Source organism: Battus philenor, unplaced genomic scaffold (genome assembly GCF_028537555.1).
Source record: "Battus philenor isolate CCGP_79_NKW_IND1 unplaced genomic scaffold, ilBatPhil1.0.hap1 SCAF_18, whole genome shotgun sequence".
NCBI lineage: Eukaryota > Metazoa > Arthropoda > Insecta > Lepidoptera > Papilionidae > Battus > Battus philenor.
The window spans coordinates 11,873,336-11,894,121 of record NW_027181680.1 but is presented as its reverse complement, the minus strand read 5'-3'; the positions used below and the strand labels follow the sequence as shown (position 1 = coordinate 11,894,121).

Here is a 20,786-nt window from a genome sequence, read left to right as displayed (position 1 = left end):
TTATTATCTTTGTTGTACAATAGTTTATAAATAAATATAAAAAATAAAATATGGGATTTTAATTAGAGAAAGCACGCTTTTTTTTAAAGCTACAATGCATCTAAATATTATTTGGTTGCTGACATATAGTAGTTATTTGTAATTTGAAAAATGTTCTTTGATGTTTTAACATACTGCTCATTATGATGAAGTAAAAAAAAAACGTTTTTAGACACATGTTTTTTTTTAAATGGACTCGTTATTGCGGCCTCTCATACCCCTATCATATTGAGGACAGGGACTTTTTTATTATAAATAATTTTTTCAGTTTCTTTTATCTTATCATCTCTTTTCAGTTCTTCACAATCTCTTTAACTCTTCTACCATTCTTCTCATATTCTTTCATTCTCTTACCGTTCATTAATATTCTATTCATAAAACATTGATTTGGTATGTGGTATTTGGTCTCAGTAAGTAAGTAAGTAATCACATTTTATATTTCTAGTTTTTACATTTTTGTTTAATTTCAGGACTTTAGTTTTTTTTTTTGCCCCTCGTACCCTCCCCCCCATTCTTTTGTGGGACAAGGACTTTTTGGGCAAATTTATTTAATTTTTCACAGAATTTTTTATTATTTTCTTTCTCTTTTTTCATACTTCTCATTGTCTTTCGGTCTATTCTCTCATTCCACAATTCTACTGTCTTTCCTTTTTGCTCTGTATCACCTTTCATTCATTCCTCATTTCTTTTTACATTTTCTTAAATTACATTGTTATTTTATATCACATTTTTATTACTTATATTCTATAATTATTTTATATATATTATTTTGCTTTAATTTTGTCTTTATTATCTATTTATTTGCAATATTTACTTTTTATTTCTTTCTATAGCATTATTTATAATTTTTTTACAGAGGGTGATGAATGAATTTTTGGTACCTTTTTAGCTTTTCAGGGAGGCTATTGACTCCTCCCTGATTTTTACGCCATGTAGGGTAGTTTTGGAAAAGATTGTGTTCCCTACTACTACAATCGCTTAAAAAATGTTGGCGTCAGTCCCGCGCGCACGGTTGTGTGCGGCGAAGCTCGCAGTGTTATAGTGTTACAGTTTTAGTGTTCAGAGTCCATTAACACGTTCACTGCGGCTTGAGGTCGATTCAGCCTCATGGTAGACTTTGCACTGGTGCGGCGCGTAAAACTCGTGTTTTCTCTCTAGTGCGGCGGCTGTTTACACTCAACCGTATGAGGTATGACAAAGACAAATATAGCTTTCTTTATATCTGCGAAGCATTGACTCAATATTGTAAAAAAATATTGATGAACATGAAGCAGAAAAGGCCTCAACCGCACTACTAGGAAGTTCAGCTTAAGGCTGATTCGACCTCAGCCGCACCAGCTGAAAGTTCTTCAAAATTGGGCCCGCAGTGAACGTGTTAAGACCACACTTTTTATTAAGGTAAAGTGTTTTTCGTCAATGTGACCGTTTAGCGAGTGTGAAACTATCAAATAGAACCAAATCTATTGGAGCCTATAAGAGACGTGATTGGCTCTGTCATCTCCGCAATGTTTAAAATGTTATTCATCAGCATTATACGCGATTTTCGGAGGTAAATGATCCGCGACAACTTGTGTTCAATTCGACAACCTACCCTCAAATTGGATTATGCATACGGCTAAGGTATGACCAGGAGATTGTTCCTCATCCTCTTCCCTCTGATGTTCCTCGTCCCTCCGTCACATATTATAAGGTAAAAACACAAATAATTAAGTTTGTGTTATTAAGTATACTTATGAGAAAATTACATATATAATGTTTTAACTCATTTATTTATAAATATAATTATATATGCATACCTAAATGCATGTACAAAATACTGTATAATTTAACAGTCACATAAAATCTTTTAAATTGTACAAAAGCTACCTTAGAATATTTATTTAAAGTTAGACAAAATTGATAATTTTAATGATATTATGATTGTTCAAATCAAAATTAAATTAATATTTTATTCTACTGGCTTCATAATATAACGAGTAACTTAAGTCAATAAGTAATTTATTGCCAGAGTTCCTGATGTTTTTAGTGTACCAGGAGGCTACAAATTTCGTATGATGGCCGAATGTAATAATTTAAAAAAAGGTAGTTTTATTTTTCTTAAATGGCAACACTATTCGACCCCTTCACTCTTTTGTGACAACTTCCAATAAAAGGATTGAGAGTGGTGGGGTTGAAACGGCGTTTTGATTATTGAGTCGGGAGCTCGAGCACTCGTTCGATAACCATCGAAGTGATAAGTTGTCTAGTGGAAACTATGCTAGTTGGCCTATAAGAGTATTAAAAGTGGAATAGTAAAGTATCTAATAGATTAGTAAAGTATATAATAGATTCAGGCGTTATTTTGCGGAGGACTATCCTAAGTAAGAAAAGGACTTATATTAGTCCTTTTCTTACTTAACAATGCGAATTACACAACTAGCACCGCTAATTCACTCAACACGTGTTTCACCCCTCCACGGGGCATCCTCAGGAGTAATGTTACACCGATTAGTGCCATACACCGAGTGAAAACTCATTGTTTGCCGCACGCGCATTTATCAGCGGGCTGGCTGGCGGTGCACTTCATTGCACGACTACTGCTACATAGCGGAAGTAGCTATATATTAGTTCTTTTCTTACAGTGAAATAAAAGTATTTAATGTGCAGTGAATTGGAGTTTTTCTGATATACATATATACAGAAAAAAACTATTGATTTCTACTGCTCCAGCATTGAAAATTCGTACACTAGCTGACAAAAGGTTGTAGATAACAAAGTTGGATATATTGTTGATTAAAAATAAATACTTGTTAAAAATGTAGTCGTGTGATTTTAACTTAAGAACATTACTTTCCGCTTCCCCTAATATATAGAACGCTAAATAGATGAACACTGAAGCCAAGAGACCACGGATCGGCAAGGACGTTGGACGTCAATCCGCGTGGTAGACGGCTGACCTGGTCAAAATTATCGGATGATGCCGCATGTTTGTTTCCCACCTATAGTTTAAAGTCTATTAGGTAGACAGGTCTAGCAGTGAACATCTTTCGGATAAAATGCCGATGATTGTGATATTGTCCATTATTTCTAATAACTATCTGATGTTTGCTTGGTTTCGGTTGAAGTTGGTGATGTTACCCTGAAGGCTTTTATAGCATCATCGGAACTGAGTTCACGGAGCGGAAGGATTCGTGAACTTAACCACCATCTGATGCTATTGTATTATTAGTAGTACGAAGAACGGTACGAAAAATCTTGTTCTACCATAAACTACGGTAATTTATTAATAAACAATGTAAATTTCTAAGTCGCGACCATAATGTTTTTGGTAAACTTTCTCTCGTAATTCCACTAGCTTTTCTCTCCGCGTTAGATACCAAGAGGTTAAACGTGTTGCGATTTTTTTTAACCGTTACAAAATACGAGATCCATTGTTTTGTTCGCTCGCGTGTTTATTTTCTCTTTCGATATTAAGTCATCCATCGATATCGAAGTTGTATAAATCATCAGTTTTTTTAATAACATATGTTGTATCATAACGTAATTTGAAATCTATATAAATACATTTAAAAAACTTTTAAGTTAAACGGTTTTTAAACGGTTATATTTGATACCCATATTGTGGTGGTTGTGGAAAAATATGTACCTAGTCCGCCATATTGTAACGGCGTCCATCTTGAATTTTAAATTTTGACATAATCATCGTATTTTACTAGTGTAGCCCTTTCATTTGATACCCATAATGAGGGGGTTAAGGAAAAATATGTAATCCGCTATTTTGTATCGAAAGCCATCTTAGATTTCTAATGTTATTGATTTTATTATATTGTATTGTCATCTAAATTAAATGTGCGTACCAAATTTCAGATCAATCTGACAACGGGAAGGTGCTTAAATTTCAATTTCTAATTTTGACCCAAATAAATAATAAACAAATTCCGTACGGGTCGAACTAAATAAAACCATATAATAATAACGAGTGAATTTCTTATTGTCGATGTAATATAAGAATTATTCAAAAAAAAATATGAATCGTTTTTACATGCATTATTCTATAGGCATGTAACACGCACAAGCTTACTTGATCAGATGAATGCAATAAATTGTCGTACGAATCGACTGTAATACTTACAATGTATGTATATCATTAATAAAACGCAAAAATGTACCTGTCAGGTTTTGTACAGTTTAAGTTATTGGATTGTCGCGATCCAATATATTTGTATTCAAGTTTCGGCTGGGTTGCGATTACAGTATATCCCTTCACAGATATCGTTGTGGGAGTCGTTTGCCCTACAGTGGGCGTCTATGGGATAAAACTACGACGAGTTATGAATTAATTAATTTTGCGATCGATAAATACGGGCCGATGCAACTTGAAATGTGTAAAAACGATGATGACAAAATAACAGCGGGCAAACTGTACATTACGTGAAGTTTAAAACGAACTATCAAACGCGTTAAGTTTAAAGGTAACTGTCAAACATAAGAACCTTGTACAAAGTGTAAATAAAAATAAAAGAACAGTACTAGAAAATGATAAAAATTGTGATATATTTATTAATCAAATAAAATAAGAATTAAAGGTACATAATGTAAAAAGTAGAAGAAAAATCTTAAAGTAAAATTCAGGTGTAAACTAAAATTATAACCTGTATTCTGAAGTATTGGCAATCTGGAATAAAAAGATGGTATGGTAAGGAATACATCCGTTTTTTGCCATTTGGCACCTTCGAATCGCAATAAACGCGTGTCCACAGCTCAAGAGGTCTCATCCCAGAGGCGATGGCGCCAAGTCACTCGACAAAGAGTCCATCTAATAGATCCAAGAGTTTAGCGGTGACGAAGAGAAAATTATAACGGCTCGAGCTAAGATTCAAAAGGCTTTCTTCGAGCTTAGTTACTGTCAAGATATCTAGGATAAATGACATCAGTGTATCCTAACCTTAAACAGGAAATGTCAACAGACAAATGGTATTTGCCAGTAAAAACAAAAATTATGTAGGTCAAGTGTTACAAATAGCTGTAGTATACATTGATCAAACATTTACAGACATCCCAGCTTTAGGAGTAACGCACTTCTTAATTAGTATCTTGTTTATTACCGTGATAAAACAAGTTAGTTTGTGATAGCCTATTCTCAAATTACAGCGCATTTTGAACATTCATAGCTTTCAGTAGAGTTTAATATAATAAAAAAGATGTACTATACAGAGTGATTATTTATGTGAAGCCTATTTCGAACCACTTTTCATAAAGTGAACACTCTAAAATATGTTACATTAATTTATTTTTTCTAATGTAACGCATCACTCCAATATCTTCTGCCAGTATAAAGACTGTAGAGACGAATATTAAACAATTATAAATTTCAATATTCGAAATTTGAAAACTCATTGTATATCTACATTATCATTTCGGAAAGAGTATATCCCGTATATTAACAGTAGCGGCTGTTACAATTAATGCTTCGTCAGATAATGACAGCTGATTGAGATAGTCAGAAGCTACCAGAATCCGCAGCAGTAAGAGAAGTGAGCAGAGAGAGAGAAAACAATAAAAAAAATTACATATGAAGACTTATATGTAATGTTTTGTTTCCGCAACTATTGTTTCCAAATTCTTTGTTAGAGATTATCTAGTTACATAGTTTTAACCATGCCATTGATCTGAATGTTATGGTTTCAAATCAAAGTGTAGAGTCAACAGAAAATTCATCATTTCACCTTGAAATTACAATTCGTATAACTATTTTATCATGTTGTCATTTCGAGAGATTACAGGTTAGATGAGTTTAGTGAATGTATTTTTGAAAGTATTCTAGAAAAAAAATGGTAGAGATTTAAATTCGGTTCATTACAATTGGCCTGAACGCCCAGAACAGATGTCTGGAGATCTCGAACCGGTAAGCGTAGCGTGAGGCTTTCTTTCGCCCACAGAGGCTTTATTTCGCCCAGAGGTGGACAGGTGACATTGTTTAAACCGTTTGAAGTAACTCACTTTCAACCGATTGAAAAGTTATGGAGAAGGCCCATGCCCAGCAGTCGACGTCTTGTGGCTGAAATAATGATGATGAATTTGATATCGATTTTATATAATGTCTTCGTTCTTAAAACAATCTATCAAGCTAGCGCATACATATAAATTTCTTTCATCAGACAAACAAGATACACGGATTCACGACATCCGTACACTGCTGAAATTCTTTCGACACGCAATTAGCGTTTTGCAAATACTTTTATACTACGAACAGCCAAGGAGGAGAACAATCTACCAGCGCCATTGTTTCCAGACAATTATAACTTAGGAGTCTTCTAGACACGAGTGAATATGTTTCTTCTAGGCAAGAATGTATCATAGACCTCATCGATATATCAGGCGAGACAGAGGTCAATTATTATGGCTGTAAAGAATAAAATATGAACGCGGAACAGAACTTCCAGTCGGTTTATAGTAAAGGCTATTTTATTTCAAATTTATAATGATCCCCGTAAATTTTAAAGTTTTCTAAGTTTAGTAGATTGCTTTTATATCTTTCAAATAGAACATTTCTTACCAAAAAATTGGTAAAAAAGATATTTTAGTTTCCGAAAATTGTAGAACAGATAATTAATAATATTTAAAAATACAAAAGATAACAAAAGATAATAGTATAAAATATTACTCACAGCTAGAACAGCACAGCACAGAACATTGGAGATCAGCATTGTAGCGCACTTGGACACACTAGTATAAATATAAATTCAAACTTCCGTTTATGAGAGCAGAGCAAAAAGTACTGTAAGAAACGACCGCACGTCTTGAAAGTCGGCGAGATAGTGAAGCGTGTGTCCGTAGATATCTGAGGTCCAGGCGAGCGTGACCGGATACACGCGAAGATGATATTACCTCCACTTTCAGTATATACTTAGAGTATGCCTCCATTGTTAGGGAAGTAATTGAAGGCGTCAAATACTTTGAAAATGTGAACCAATAATGATGTCATTAAAAACGGAAAAGAAATTTAATTTATTGCTCTTTATTGTACATGTTATAAAATATATACATAGTAGCAAATGGGCAGTCTTATCACACACAATATATAATGATATTTATTTATACTTTGGTTATTTTAGTTATTTGCGTAATACACGATGTTATAAAGTTTTTTACGAATATATTCAAGATAATTCTTCACCATTTTTATAATAAATAACTAATTTTATATATTATGAAATACTGAACAATTTGGTCTGAAAGAAAGAAATAGAAAGGCAGATATTTATTATTCGCTTAGCTTAAAAGTCATAGAGTCAAGATATAAAAACAACAACAAAGGGAATGTTTACTCTTTAGTCTCGTCATACAAAATAAGTCCATGCGACCGTGCGCACGGTCACGAAGTTGTACATAGACTTGGAACTGCTAATATGTACACCACATGCAGCGGTTGCTGAAGACAGGCATTGTACATAACATCTCACAACCATTCGAAATCCAATCGGCCTGTTTGTTATAAAACTGGCCTATTAATTTTCAGTCCCATCTTAACTAAGATTAAGTTATCTATGCTACAAGTTACAGGGTTTACATATTTTTATTTTCTATGCCGTTTGTTAACAATTAAATTTTATCTATGATCAAATTTCAATGCCTCATACTTGAGTAAAGTAGACTAAAGAAATACATCGAGACTATATATTTATTAAAAGAATATAAAATTGATTTTAATTAATATTTAAATTTTTTTATTGTCACGTCGTAAACATAAAATTAAAATAAACCACATTATATATACATAAATATAGCCGGACCCGTGGAATAAAATGACAATTTCAAAAATGCATATATTAAATATTTAGGCTACATAAAGCAGTGAATATATTTATATGAACACAGTTATATTTATCCTTGGGGTGCCAAACAGAAAAAGAAATTTTTATTCTTGTTTGTACTTTACCTTGTTTATTTAGTGAAATAAAAGATATCTTTTCCTATCTCCGCCAATTTTAGCCAGTAAATTATTGGTACAATTGACAAGGTGCATTGGTACTGGTAGATTGTAAATATTTACAAAACTTATAAAAATGATAACGGCGATAGACATTTTATTCGGTGGGGTCTGCGAGACATGTATTATACATATACCTTTAAAAGGCTAATTTAGATTGAAAATGTTATTATTTACAATAAAAATGGTGGTGTTTACAGCTCTATATGATATATGCGTATAGATCGCTAGCTCTCACATTAGACGTTTGTTTATTGATCAGTATAAACAGCGTGTGAGATTATATTTTGTTTTGTTTACCGGCCGCATGTAACAATTGACGTTTAGGGCACATCTGAACAAATACGTGTACACAGTACATTGTCAACACTTTGTTTTGCGACGAAAGTTTTCGTTAGAATGTGTCATGGGTTAGCCATTCAATGACCTCTTGGTACCTTTAAATATTTCACGGGGTCAGTTAATAGCGTCGCCCTCGATTTGGAAACATATTTATGTACGTGTTTTCCCGTGTTTCTTTCCAATCAGTTTCAAATTAAAAGCAAATTTGTCCCTTTTCCTCATTCTCGTTTAAGGATCTACTCAACAGGAGTTACCTTATCCTTCACCATCTGTCACCAAGTTTTTGTATATTCTATCATTTCAATCAGTTAGTAGCTAAGTTGTTCGGATGATCTTATAGCCTCTGTATCGATTTATTTATTGTTACTTTTACCTTTAACTTTATGTTTACCACTTCATGGATCTCTGTATTCATAATAAATATAACGCGTTAGAAATGATTCTGAAGATACCATGTTGCAGCCTTTGGATAAAAAATATGAACACGAGATACATCATGGACTCTGTGATTACTGCTTACCATTGAACTTGTAAAACAATCCTATTATATCATCAAGTATTTCATCATATCTGATCTGTCTGAGTTTCTTCTGGATTCTATTGAAAGCATGGTGCTTTTGGAGCCTTCTTTGCTCTAAATTAAAGAACTTTTGTGCCTAGAGTCAATCACCTATTATAATTAATCACGTTTGACGGGTCAGTTGGTAGTATATAGGTTTTAGTTTTTCTTCTACCTTGGTTCAATAAAACTAGGATAGTACATATTGACTTATATAATATTCCATAGGTTCAGAAACAAATCTAACAGCTTGATATTTCCAATGCGAGCCATGTCTCCTAGTAGAGCGCGTGTAGGAGTGATTTCAGGCACGTCCAGTTTCGCGTTTGGGAACATTGAATGTTAAACAGGCAAGAGAGTCGCCACAGATTTATAAGCAAAACTTATTTGATCCAACTAGACAATAAGAAAGTTGTATTTTTTTAAAGGTTCACAAAACTTGTCAAAGTTACACTGTCATTAACAATTGAGCTTTATGTATAGAAAAAGTTATTTCAAGTTTTTTCATTTTTAGGAATTTTTTATGTCAAAAACACTTGAAGGTTATAACAAAAATCCCAATGAACCTTCTATCATCTCCTAAGTCTAAATCAGAAAATCCACAAATCACACGAGACGTGTGCGAAAGTGAAACCACAATGTAATTGGTCATGCCAACTTTAACACAGATGTGGATAGACGGTAACGTAACTGTATATTGTGGGTTTTTGCTCAGATGTACGATTTCAATTAAAAAGTTACTACTTTCACAGATACAACACAAAGAAATTACACTAATTATGGCGTCTATAAAAAAAGAAATCAAAGGTATAAAGCATTTACAAAATAGTATAGAGCAGCGATTCCCAAAGTGGTCTATATCGACCCTTCCGATCTATGACAACCTGCAAGGGATCTACGTCTGCGAAAATAAATTTGGGGGTCCATGAAATAAAAATGGGGTCCACGATAGTGGATCTCAACCATACACTGATAGTACCTATTTACTTACATCATACTATCTTATAATATCAAAACATATAATATCAAAACATTTACATTATTTATAAAAGTACCTATGAAGTAAAAAAATTATTATATATGTTTATAAAATTGTGTAAGTTGTAGAATGTTGGTATTCGCTTTGTGATCGCAATACATTTTCGTAACATAACATGTGTTTTTACTTTAAGTTTTTAATACTAAACTTCACTACAGTTAGAAATTTACAGAAAATCAATATCAGGTAAGTAGGGGGTCTACCCAAAACGGAAAAACATGGCAAGGGGTCTACGACACAAAAAAGTTTGGGGAACTCTGGTATAGAGTATAAAAAGGATGTCTCAAGAAAATTATTTTTAATTCGATGATGCTACAAAGGTTCTTGAGTGGCGACCACAAACCGAAGACAGATATGATCGCGAGAAATTGCTTAATGCTTGCAGCACCGAATCGGTCATCGTTGCAATCTTTAAAGGAGGCCTATGACCAGCAATGTACGACCAAGGACTATAAAAAATAATGTGCATATATATAATGTTACACGACTGGTATATCAAATATGATCCCGTAGGACAACCTATTCATTTCAACCTCATGTATGTTCAACTATTATCAATATTTCGGTTGATATTTTAGTATAAATAATTGTATTGAAAACATCCAATATCTTCAAAGAACTTTATGACACAATAACTATCACGCCAACACCCGTAATTTTTCGCCTCAAACTAGCTGAATACCAGGCCTTATGTACAATGTAACTGCAGCTACAACTTGTGTATGTCGGAGAAACAGCCTCAGCGTTTAAAAAAGCGTGACGTCAGCGACTAGGACATTTAGATTTTTATGCCCGTTTTACAACAAAGTACTCATACAACAGATTCCGAGAATCTTATCATATTCGACTGACAGCGTAATAATGTGTTCATAGAATAATAGAGCAAATCTAGCGTCTTTCGCTTACTTTTTTATATTTACACAAGACTGGATTTGCAGTTTCCGTTGGTACGTTGGTGTCATGGCCCAGAAGACTCCCAAGGTAGATTAGACTTGGTTCGCTTCATTCTACTGCATTATCGGATTTGTAGGCGGTAGAGCTTTGACATAATACAGGCGAGTGCTCCGACCTCACGCAAAGGATGATAATGGTGATGATCCAATATATACTCGATAACTATTTTTTTAACAACCTAATGTATATAAGATGCTTGTGTCAACCTTAAAAAACTTTCTTAACAATTTCGGTTGCGTTGCATCGTTTGTCGCGGTTATTCCGAAATAAACTGTTATACTGCTGCCCTTAAAAACAAGTTACCCGAGATTTTAATACTTTATCTTTACAAAAAAATATACAATGTCGTGTTTATTTTCTATGATGCTTCTTTTACATAGTAAAAAAAGGAAGTTCCTAGTTTCACTGGAAAGGATAGAAGAAGACATCACCTCATTAATAAATAAAGAAGGAAGCCAGACCTTCCTAGAGTACTACCCGAGGGTGATAGAAAAAGTTATAAAAAGTAAGAGAATAAAATCGTTGAATAAAAATAAAGGAGAATATAATGTGTGATGAAAGTGATACACATAGAAAAGAATGTGATAGATATAGATATTATTAGAAAAAGAGGAGTGTGCGAAGGATGAGACGCGAGGTAACAAGGTATAAAATAGAATGAAAGAGAAAGTAATGGAAAAAGAAGAACTAGCGGTAAATGTTGAGACGGATAAAATAAGAGCGAAAAAAAAATCTTACGTGAATAAATGATTGAGAAAATATTGTCCCTGTCCACGCATGACAGGGGAGGTGCGAGAGGCCTCAAAAGCAAAGCCAAAAAAACTTACTTTCACCATTTATTTATTTTTAAAACAAACAATTTGACATATATTTGTTTGATATACTTAGGCTATATCTAAAAGCATCGTGTATATAAATCAGTATCATCTAAGCCGTAAGACATCTACTGGGCATAGACCTCATCTTTAGATTTTCAAGAACCTCGATTGGGCGTCCTGTGTCCAGGGTATACCGTCATTCCTTATTAATTAAATGTTAAAACAAGTAGTAACAGAGTAATTCAGGCTCATCCTTACTCTCAGGTGCAATTAACCAATCCATTGCTTGTGCTAGGACATCACAATATAAAGTTTAATGCCCTCTTTAAACTTAAAATGATACTGGAATGAATAAGCTGTTCCTAGTAATGTTAAGTGACATGAAAAAACTCAACTGATCAAATGAATCGAAATGTCTACGGGTTGAGTAGACGCTAGTTTACAACGTACTGGAAGGTACTGGCAACCTTTCTAAGGTTCGGGAACGTCATATTTACATAATATCTTTAAAATAATCCTACGTAAATAATCTTCTCTCAATTAATTTGGCTGATACAAAGATAATGTAAAATATTGATAAATACTAACACATGAAGACGTTAATAGCAATTATAAAATTTTATTTAAAAAATAATGTCAGTATTAATATTTTAGAATGTACAATATTTTAGAACCTTTAATTTTGTAAAAAAGAGCTTTAAATTTTTATTTACAAGTAGTTAATAAGATTAATTTTTAATACGATGATATTCAACGTTATTTTAATTGCGAGAAAATTTGTGATCGCATATTAAATTGATAAATTTGAAATGGTATAGCATACTAATAAGGATTATTTAAATGAATATTACTGTCATCTATGAGGCCGCTTGTGAAACTTGTTATAAATTACTTAATTTAGTTTATTTAAGAGTTCACAAGATGACGCTGTTTTGTATTGAGTTAACAAAAATTTTGATCTTTCTTATAAATCATTTAATATAGAGCAGTTTTATTATAACTCGCAGTGTTTTTAAAATCAATGAACGTAAAATAAAATAACAAGTCAGTGGCTTGAAAAATTTATTTAATTTTGTTTTTAATTACATAATAACACTTTGCTAAAATAAATACAGAAGTTGATTCGATATCTTCATCTTAATTATATGTTCAATTAAATAATTATGCATAATCGATAATATATTCGATCGTTACTCGCGACAAAGCGTCTACCCTAGTTATTTATTTACATTCTCTAATATTATATTCGAGCAAACCTTTTAATTAATATTTATGATATAAAAAGTAATAGTGAAATTACATCACAATTTTGCGAATTATAAACTAGTAAATCGGATATGTTATTTTTTTATAAACGTGTTTAATTTTAAGGTAACTTGCATTTCAATTCTGTGAGCAAAATCGTCGCCATTTTGTAAAATGTATAATTTCTTTATTTTGGCAGTCCCGAAGAGCAAAATGTCAACATAATATTTCTCTTAATACTTTGATGAAATTGATTTGAACTTTGCATCATAATATTAATTTTATTATTAAATTTGAGGTGCCTTTAAAAATTGGATTACGAAAAATTATTTGTATGCTGTTCGGACTCCCAATTATGTTACAATGGCGACATTATCAAAGTGACGTGATGTATTTCTTTAAAAATTCTCAGAGAAGAATAAGTAGAAAGTCAATACACTAATAGTAATCATGATTTGGAAGATGAGTTACTTGGTGACTCGATACAATGTATATTAGATATATCGTCGGACGACCCGTATGGACAATACAAATTTTAAGGAATATACAGTGAGAAGACAAAATGATATTTAAATTCGTATTGCGAAACACAAAGAGGAAAGAATTCATAGATCGCTTAATTTTAATTAAGTAAAGTTTTAAATTAACACATTTCTTTTACAGCATGTATTTTAATTTTTATTTAAATGACATAATACATCTAATCAAATTTCGTAGAGACACGTTTGATCTGTTAAAGTGAACGGTTACGCTTCCTTACACCATCAGCCATTCGTCAACAGGGATGTGAACCAAATAATCGATTTTTAACTTATTCGAAATTTGATTCTTGATGTATCGATTTTTTATAAAATATAATTTTTAATCATTATCTGTGCGAGGAATAAAAAAATACGTATGTTAAGGAGTCAAGATTTTGAAAATTGTCATAAATTTCATCGAGGTATTTCGCAATACAGAATATTTATATGCTATACTTAATTCTACTGCACCAGGAGACTACCACCTTGCCTTATGCCCTGCCAACGCCGCATCACTGTAGCACAATGGAATTTAAATTAATATTTGCATCCCTTTTATCTTAAATAATCAATATTAAAAAAAAATCTACTTTATATAACGATTCAAACGAGGGCGCTGCCTTCGTCGACGTTATAGTTATAGAAATAAACAAAAGTGTAGTGTATGTGTTAGTGCCTTCAGTGGTTCAAGTGGCAGTAAGTGTGTTCAGATCAAAAGTGAATGTAAGATTTCAGTGAATATGTTATAGAATCTTCTAGAACAGGATGGTTCTGGTGAAAACAAGATGTGACAATAACTAGATCAAATTTATCTAATGAGACTCATGTAGATTTAGATGTTTGGTAAGAATAGACTTTTTAGCAATGTGTATTTACATAAAGGGTGCTGAGAAGTCAACGTTGGCATGGCAATGGATCGCGCAATTGTCCCCATGGCTCGATTCAAAAATAACGGTTTTTTTTTAACTTGTATAGCCTATTATTTAGGAATTTTCTCTAAAATTTTCACAGTAATTTGGATAGAAATTTTCTATGTCAAAGACGATTCTTATGTTATAAATTAATGATTCAAAAATTTAAACGCAGGAATCCTTACCTTCGGGCATAGTTCGTTAATTGACTTACATGAAGCTACAATAAATACATTGAATTTAATTCAAATATTGACAAATGGACGTCTATATCATGGAGACAACTGCGCTTATATTCGCCGGATAGTTAACATAGCACTATTTTAACAGCACTTTGGAAAGTGAAAGGAACAGCTTCTTAAAGCTCCAAATTGTAAAGATGCGTTTACACGTGACAATTTTTCATTTATTTTACATAATATAAAGTTTGCTAATAAAAATTCCTTTCTTTCATATTTAACTCTACGACCATCATAGTATGTTTCAATGACATGTTAAAAAGAAGTCACTTCATCAACATAACAGCACAAAAAAGCGTCCGCATTGTTTAAACGACCGATGTAAACTAAAATTTTTCTCCCGTGTAAATGCATCCTTACCTGTCCCAACTATTCGGCGAATATAGTATAATTTGTGTGCTAACAGATACATCGATATGTTATAACACTTTAAATATGAAATGATCTATATAACATACAATTTATTTAAATGTAATACTGCAAATAAAGCGAAGCGATCTTTTTCAATCGACACGTAAACCATAGATTATCTATTACTAATTTCGAATAAATATTTTTGATATGTGTTTAACAAATCTGATATGTTTAATTCCAGAAAATGTTTAGAAATACCAATTGTATTAACTGTCAATAGGTTTTTCAGTTTCAATCAAAAGATGGCGCTGTTATCAAACTAATATCTTCTATGTGCAAAAAATACTAATTTGGCATATTATTTATGTCAAATAAAAACTTCTAATATATATAGCGTATTTTAGCATCCACAGTTGATTGCTAATGTTTATGCTGATGCACTAATATATTTATGAATATTTCGCTAAGAAACTTTATTTCTCAGCTTTAAGTTCTTAACTAAATGTTCAAGATTCAAATTTCAAACTGTATACAATCTAAATTTCCAGAATGTATGTATGCGTCAAAATTATTTAGCACGATAGTATAGTGGAGAATTCATGACGGTAATTGTTTTTTTTTTATTTCGTCGATTTACTAGACTACGCCATGACAGGTAGGATTGTTGTCTGAAGTTCTTTACTTATCTGAATCTTTTCATAGCTGTTATTAAGCCAGACAATTTATATTTCAAAATGGGTGATCACGAGTCGGGTAGGAGCCGTGCCAAAACAAAAACGTTCGATTAATGGATTTTTTCAGAGAGGAAAATATTGAAATATATATATATACGTATATATAAATGAATGTTTGGCAGCATCTCCTTTATAGCATCGTAATCTATACATTTAATCATACAAAGATCTTTAGCAAAGTTGCTATGCATGTTCCCACAAGTTTCTAAGTTGGTATTAATTTTTGATAGATGGCGCCACTGTCATTCCAAAAAAATTAAAATGAATTGAATATTTGCGTAATATTTTTACTACAAATTTATTTTAGTTGGTAGAGTAGCTACAAACGCAGGGTATAGCTAATTTAATATGTAGAAGAAACGCGTACAAAAGAGATTTAGAGGAAAAAACAGGCGAAATAATGAACATGTTTCCTTCAACTGTTTATAATGTTTGATATGTGTTACTCGCAGATTTTTTTGCATTATTGGTTGGAAGCGCTCTTTACCCAGCGTCTCCCGTTGATCTTCACGAGGTTTTTCATCTGGTCCTACACTGTGTTTGTTTGTCGTTTGTCTCAACGTCCCAGCGACTATCTGTTCTCTGCGCTTTATCTGATTTGAACGCCTAGTGAGATCAAATAAATGCATTGATCTCTCCGTAGTTTTGAGTGGCAGTGAGTTTACAACCTTTCAGTTCACCCTCGAGATACACATTGGTCGTATAACATCAACTTAAGGTACTGAAGGATTTATACGAGGGATATATCATAATCGCCACGCTTGGCAGGTGAATTGGCGATCGTAGTGTGTATAATGGTACGCAGACGACGCTGGAATCTGGAATCTTTGTATTTTTAATCCTATATAATTAATGCACAATGTGTGCATGTGTATGCATCGCGAAAATCGAACCTATGATCACAAGTGTCAGTCATCTGCCGCTGGACCACCACGGCTCGTCGAATCTTGTTTACATTTAGTTAAACCATGAATCATAGAAGATATTTGTTTGTTAACGAATTTTATTTCTATGGAACGCCTCGCTTCATTCCCTAACAAGCGAACACTCTGTGATTATATTATAACACAAGCTTAAGCTATAGAGTTATCTTAATTTTATTTATTTACAAACGTCAATACTAAACGTGTGATTGCATCGCGTGATGTGAATATATCAATAATTAACTATTAAAATGAACTATGTTGCCTTATATATACGTATTCATTTGGATATTCTCGATTTAAATATACATAGGGATATCTACAAACTTGATAATGGAAAGACCCTGTTTTAGTCAACAAAGACCTACTCTGTTAACGGTGACGAGGGACAATTTGTTTTTTTTTTTGTAATTTGAATTTGGAAGTCGTTAATCATATATTAGAATAATTTATAGCCGGCCATATATGTAACTGGCAATATTTAGGAAGCAAATTTCTAAAATTTAAAAGAGTTGATTGATTAAATATAATTAGTGTAAGGACGCAATTGTAAATGAATTAGGTGATGTTGTTGTTTGTTTTTTTAAAAACAAAAAAAAGTTTTATCAGCGACTCATGGTAACTATTTTTCATCCTCGTCGTCCCGTCAATCTAGGATCTGTTAATACAGGAGAAACAGGACAAAGTAGGTCCGATACCCTTCGATACGTTTCAATTAATTGCATAAATAAAAAAAAAACTAATATCTATGTTCATTGAGTCGCCTCAGCGGTGTGGTAATGCGAAGGATGGTAACGCCAAACCTGAGGAGGAGAGTACTCCACGGGAACCTCTTGAGCAGTTCCACCCGCGCCCCACATCAGCACCGTCTGCCTTGGCATCTCCGCGGTCTGAGTCTGTTGCAGTCTCTCTTGTTCCGTCGACCCGCTGGACCCGCCCGGACTGGGTCCAGGCACAACGCTCGGCGACCTTCTCTCTTGCCCTGTCACCGGGCTCATATACCTTCCGGTGCTATCCACGTAAGTGTACTCTCTTGAAGGTGGCCTATGATACGTGGGTGCCACTTCGTATCCAGGTGGCGGAGCAGGTTCTAAAAATCCATTTGGGGCGTAAGGCGTGTAATGATAAGAAAGGGGCTTGTATTGATGGAAGAGGTTGTCTGTTGTGAGGAATCTATCGTCTAGTGGAGGAGGAGCATAGTGAAGCGCGGGAGCGGGAGGGTATTCCCCGTAAGGACCAGTGTACGCTCCGTTTAGATTGGTGTACGCCGCGGCGACGGCATCAGCAGCTAAGTAGTCAACTGGCGGAGGAGCTGGTGTGGATGGAACTCTGCGTTTGTTTCGACAGGTTGATAGGAAATCGCGCAGCTGTGTCTTGTACCGTCTCGCTGCTCTTGGGGGCGTGGTGACGGTTGACTCACAGCCGGATAACTGTTCCGACTCCGAAAAGTAAAGACTTGTTAGGCCAGTGTCGAGGTAGCTCACTTTGAAGTCCATAGTTCGTTTTCCTAACAGATCTCTTCCTTCTTCTTCCCTGAAAAAGTTATTCAAATTTAGAATATCTCTATTCAAGTAGGCAATACACTTTTAGTAAGCTACCACCGGCTCTAAATGCTGATCTGCTTAGAAAAACCGACCAGAAACTTAACAGCTGCTAGTTTTAAATGAAATTTAAATAATGAATTAATTAAATGAATTGTATGTATACGTTATAATATCAAAATTCATCCGAGTCGGCTCCGAATGCCGGCTAGGCACTAAGATCTGCGAGGATGCTATAGCCTCTCTTATCGAGAATGGTGAAATGCGACCAGAGTTTCTTAGGCTATGTAGAAAAATTGTGATAAACTTAATAAAAAGAAATAAGAGTCAATAATGTAAGAAAAACGTAAACAAAATAAAACGAATGTAAGCAAAATAATAAGTATATAAATAAATTACGTAAAAAATATTTTTTGGTAAAAATCGATAAACGAGGTGATAGATGAAAGGCTTCAGAAAAGAGAGAAAATTAAATAAAATGACAAGACAGGTGGAATGTAGAATGTAAGGGAAGAATGAATGATCTTAAGATGAAAAAAAAAAATATAATTGATAAAATTATTAAAAACAAATAAAAGTCTAACCCATAAATAATTTAGGAGTACCAGAAGCCTCCAATAGCGGGGACCATTTAATAAAAAAAAACAACATTCTAAATAAGTCAACAAACAAAGTTGCATACATTTCGATCAATTTTGCTCTTCAATATACATTTAATTTCAATGGATGTTATGCTTTCGCAATGGTTCTTACATGAGAGGCCGGTGGGTGCTGATCACGAAGTCCGGCTTGGAGTTCTTGTATACGAGTCGCGAGGAAGTCTGCAACCACTGCCACTGGCCCTCCTTCGTCTGGAAGCGATACGCGATCATACCTGACGCACCGGTCTTGAGCACTGTAAGAAAAAAACGTTTTTTTTTGTTAACCGCAATGGCAAAGGTTAGTAGGTACAATAACATAATTAACACGTACAAAAAAATCTACAGTTTTTTTGTTTTAATTATGATTATTTCTAGCGTGCGTAACGTAGTGAGGTTATGAGAACTATGTTAACATTTTTGATATTTTTGTATTTCGTGATGTCGAGTGGGGAATGACAGAAGTTGCCTACGACAATCGACTAGATGAAACAAAGTAAGTACATGAAAAGTCTCTTTATTCCTGTACGCTTGATTTTTCGCATCAGGGACATTATTATTTATTTTTATTCATAAACAGACTATTTTTTAACTGTATTTACTTTTAGACCTGGTTACTGTGACTTAGGTGTCGGCTAGTTTATCTATTGTTATTCTATTGTTATATCTATTGCTTCAAAGTTACAACCTTATTATCTTATGCATTTAGCAGATTATGTATTAGATTTCTATTAATATACTGACTCATCACGACATCTCTACAACTATATAGCTCAGAAGCTTGAAATTTGTTATAAATATTCCATTTTTAGATTAGAGATCAGCTAAGAACGAATTTTATAAAATTCATGCCGCTAGTGGGGTGGGACATCTATCTGTACTCTGTTACGTCTCTTAATTTGCTAATTGTTTTTTTTTTGTATGTTTCCCTTATTACATTAATATTTAATATCCTAACCTAACTTTCCTTTTTCTTTTCATTTCTAAACCTTTTCTTTTTCTACTATTTATAAGACACTCTGTTATTAAACGGATAATATTTTCATTTGTAATCAGGTGGCGTGTTCCAGGCAATTCTTACATTTATGCATGTACAAATAATCAGAAAACACGGCGTGCCCTGAAAGTGCTTGAATCTGCAGAGACCATCTATAGCTCTCTCTCTCTCTCGCGCCGGAATAAGTTAAATTGAAACGAAAGACATTGAAACTGTACCAAATTATAATATTCAAAATATATTTATTCAAGTAGACTTTTACATGCACTTTTGAATTGTCTAAGTGTAGTGTGGTGTAGTCCGTTCGAAAATAAGCTACTAACGGTTCGAACACAGCTTTACAGAGAAGAGTCGGTCAGAAAATCAATAGTTGCTCTTTTCATATCAGTTTAAATGATGTACATATTATTATTTCAACTCTGCAAAAACAATATCCAAACAAAGTCCACGCATTTCGACCAACTAAAAAATCTTGATATAATAAGATTTATTTGATAATGTACTTTTTATTTAAGATTAAGAACTAAGAAAAGAACTGTTAGGATACCTTGTAAAACTGTCACATACGCGTACATTCAAACTAGTTACTAGCCTCACTTGATGGTGGGGTAAGTTATTATAAAAGAGAGAGAGAGAGAGAGAGAGAGGGAGAAAGAAAGAGAGTGGGAAAAGAGAGATAGAGAGAGAGAGAGAAAGAAAGAGAGAGAGAGAAAGAGAGAGAGAGAGAGAGAGAGAGAAGAGTATGTTATCATCACTTACACTCTTGATGGGCACTGGCTACGTAAGCCAGGTCGTCGTAGTGTACCAGATCGTATCCGCCCATGTTGGCCAGTTCCGCGTCCGTATATCCCAACAACAGTTTGCCCCTGGAAAAGAAGAAGATCAAATTATAGATGACGATACGTTTATAGTACAACAGATTAAAAATATTGTTTTTTAATAGCCCCCTATATATGGTGCCAT

The 20,786-nt window shown here is 33.5% G+C and overlaps 1 protein-coding gene across 1 annotated transcript in view; it reads right to left on the bottom strand.

Moving 5' to 3' along the window:
• Positions 1–17,399: 17,399 nt before the first annotated feature.
• ss (spineless) overlaps positions 17,400–20,786 on the bottom strand; it is a 96,222-nt gene continuing 92,835 nt past the window's right edge. The window contains exons 6-8 of the mRNA XM_068763629.1: positions 20,583–20,689; positions 18,942–19,083; positions 17,400–18,180 (exon numbers count right to left, since the gene is read on the bottom strand). Coding sequence (XP_068619730.1) covers positions 17,400–18,180; positions 18,942–19,083; positions 20,583–20,689 — 1,030 coding nt within the window. The remainder of the gene's footprint in view (positions 18,181–18,941; positions 19,084–20,582; positions 20,690–20,786) is intronic.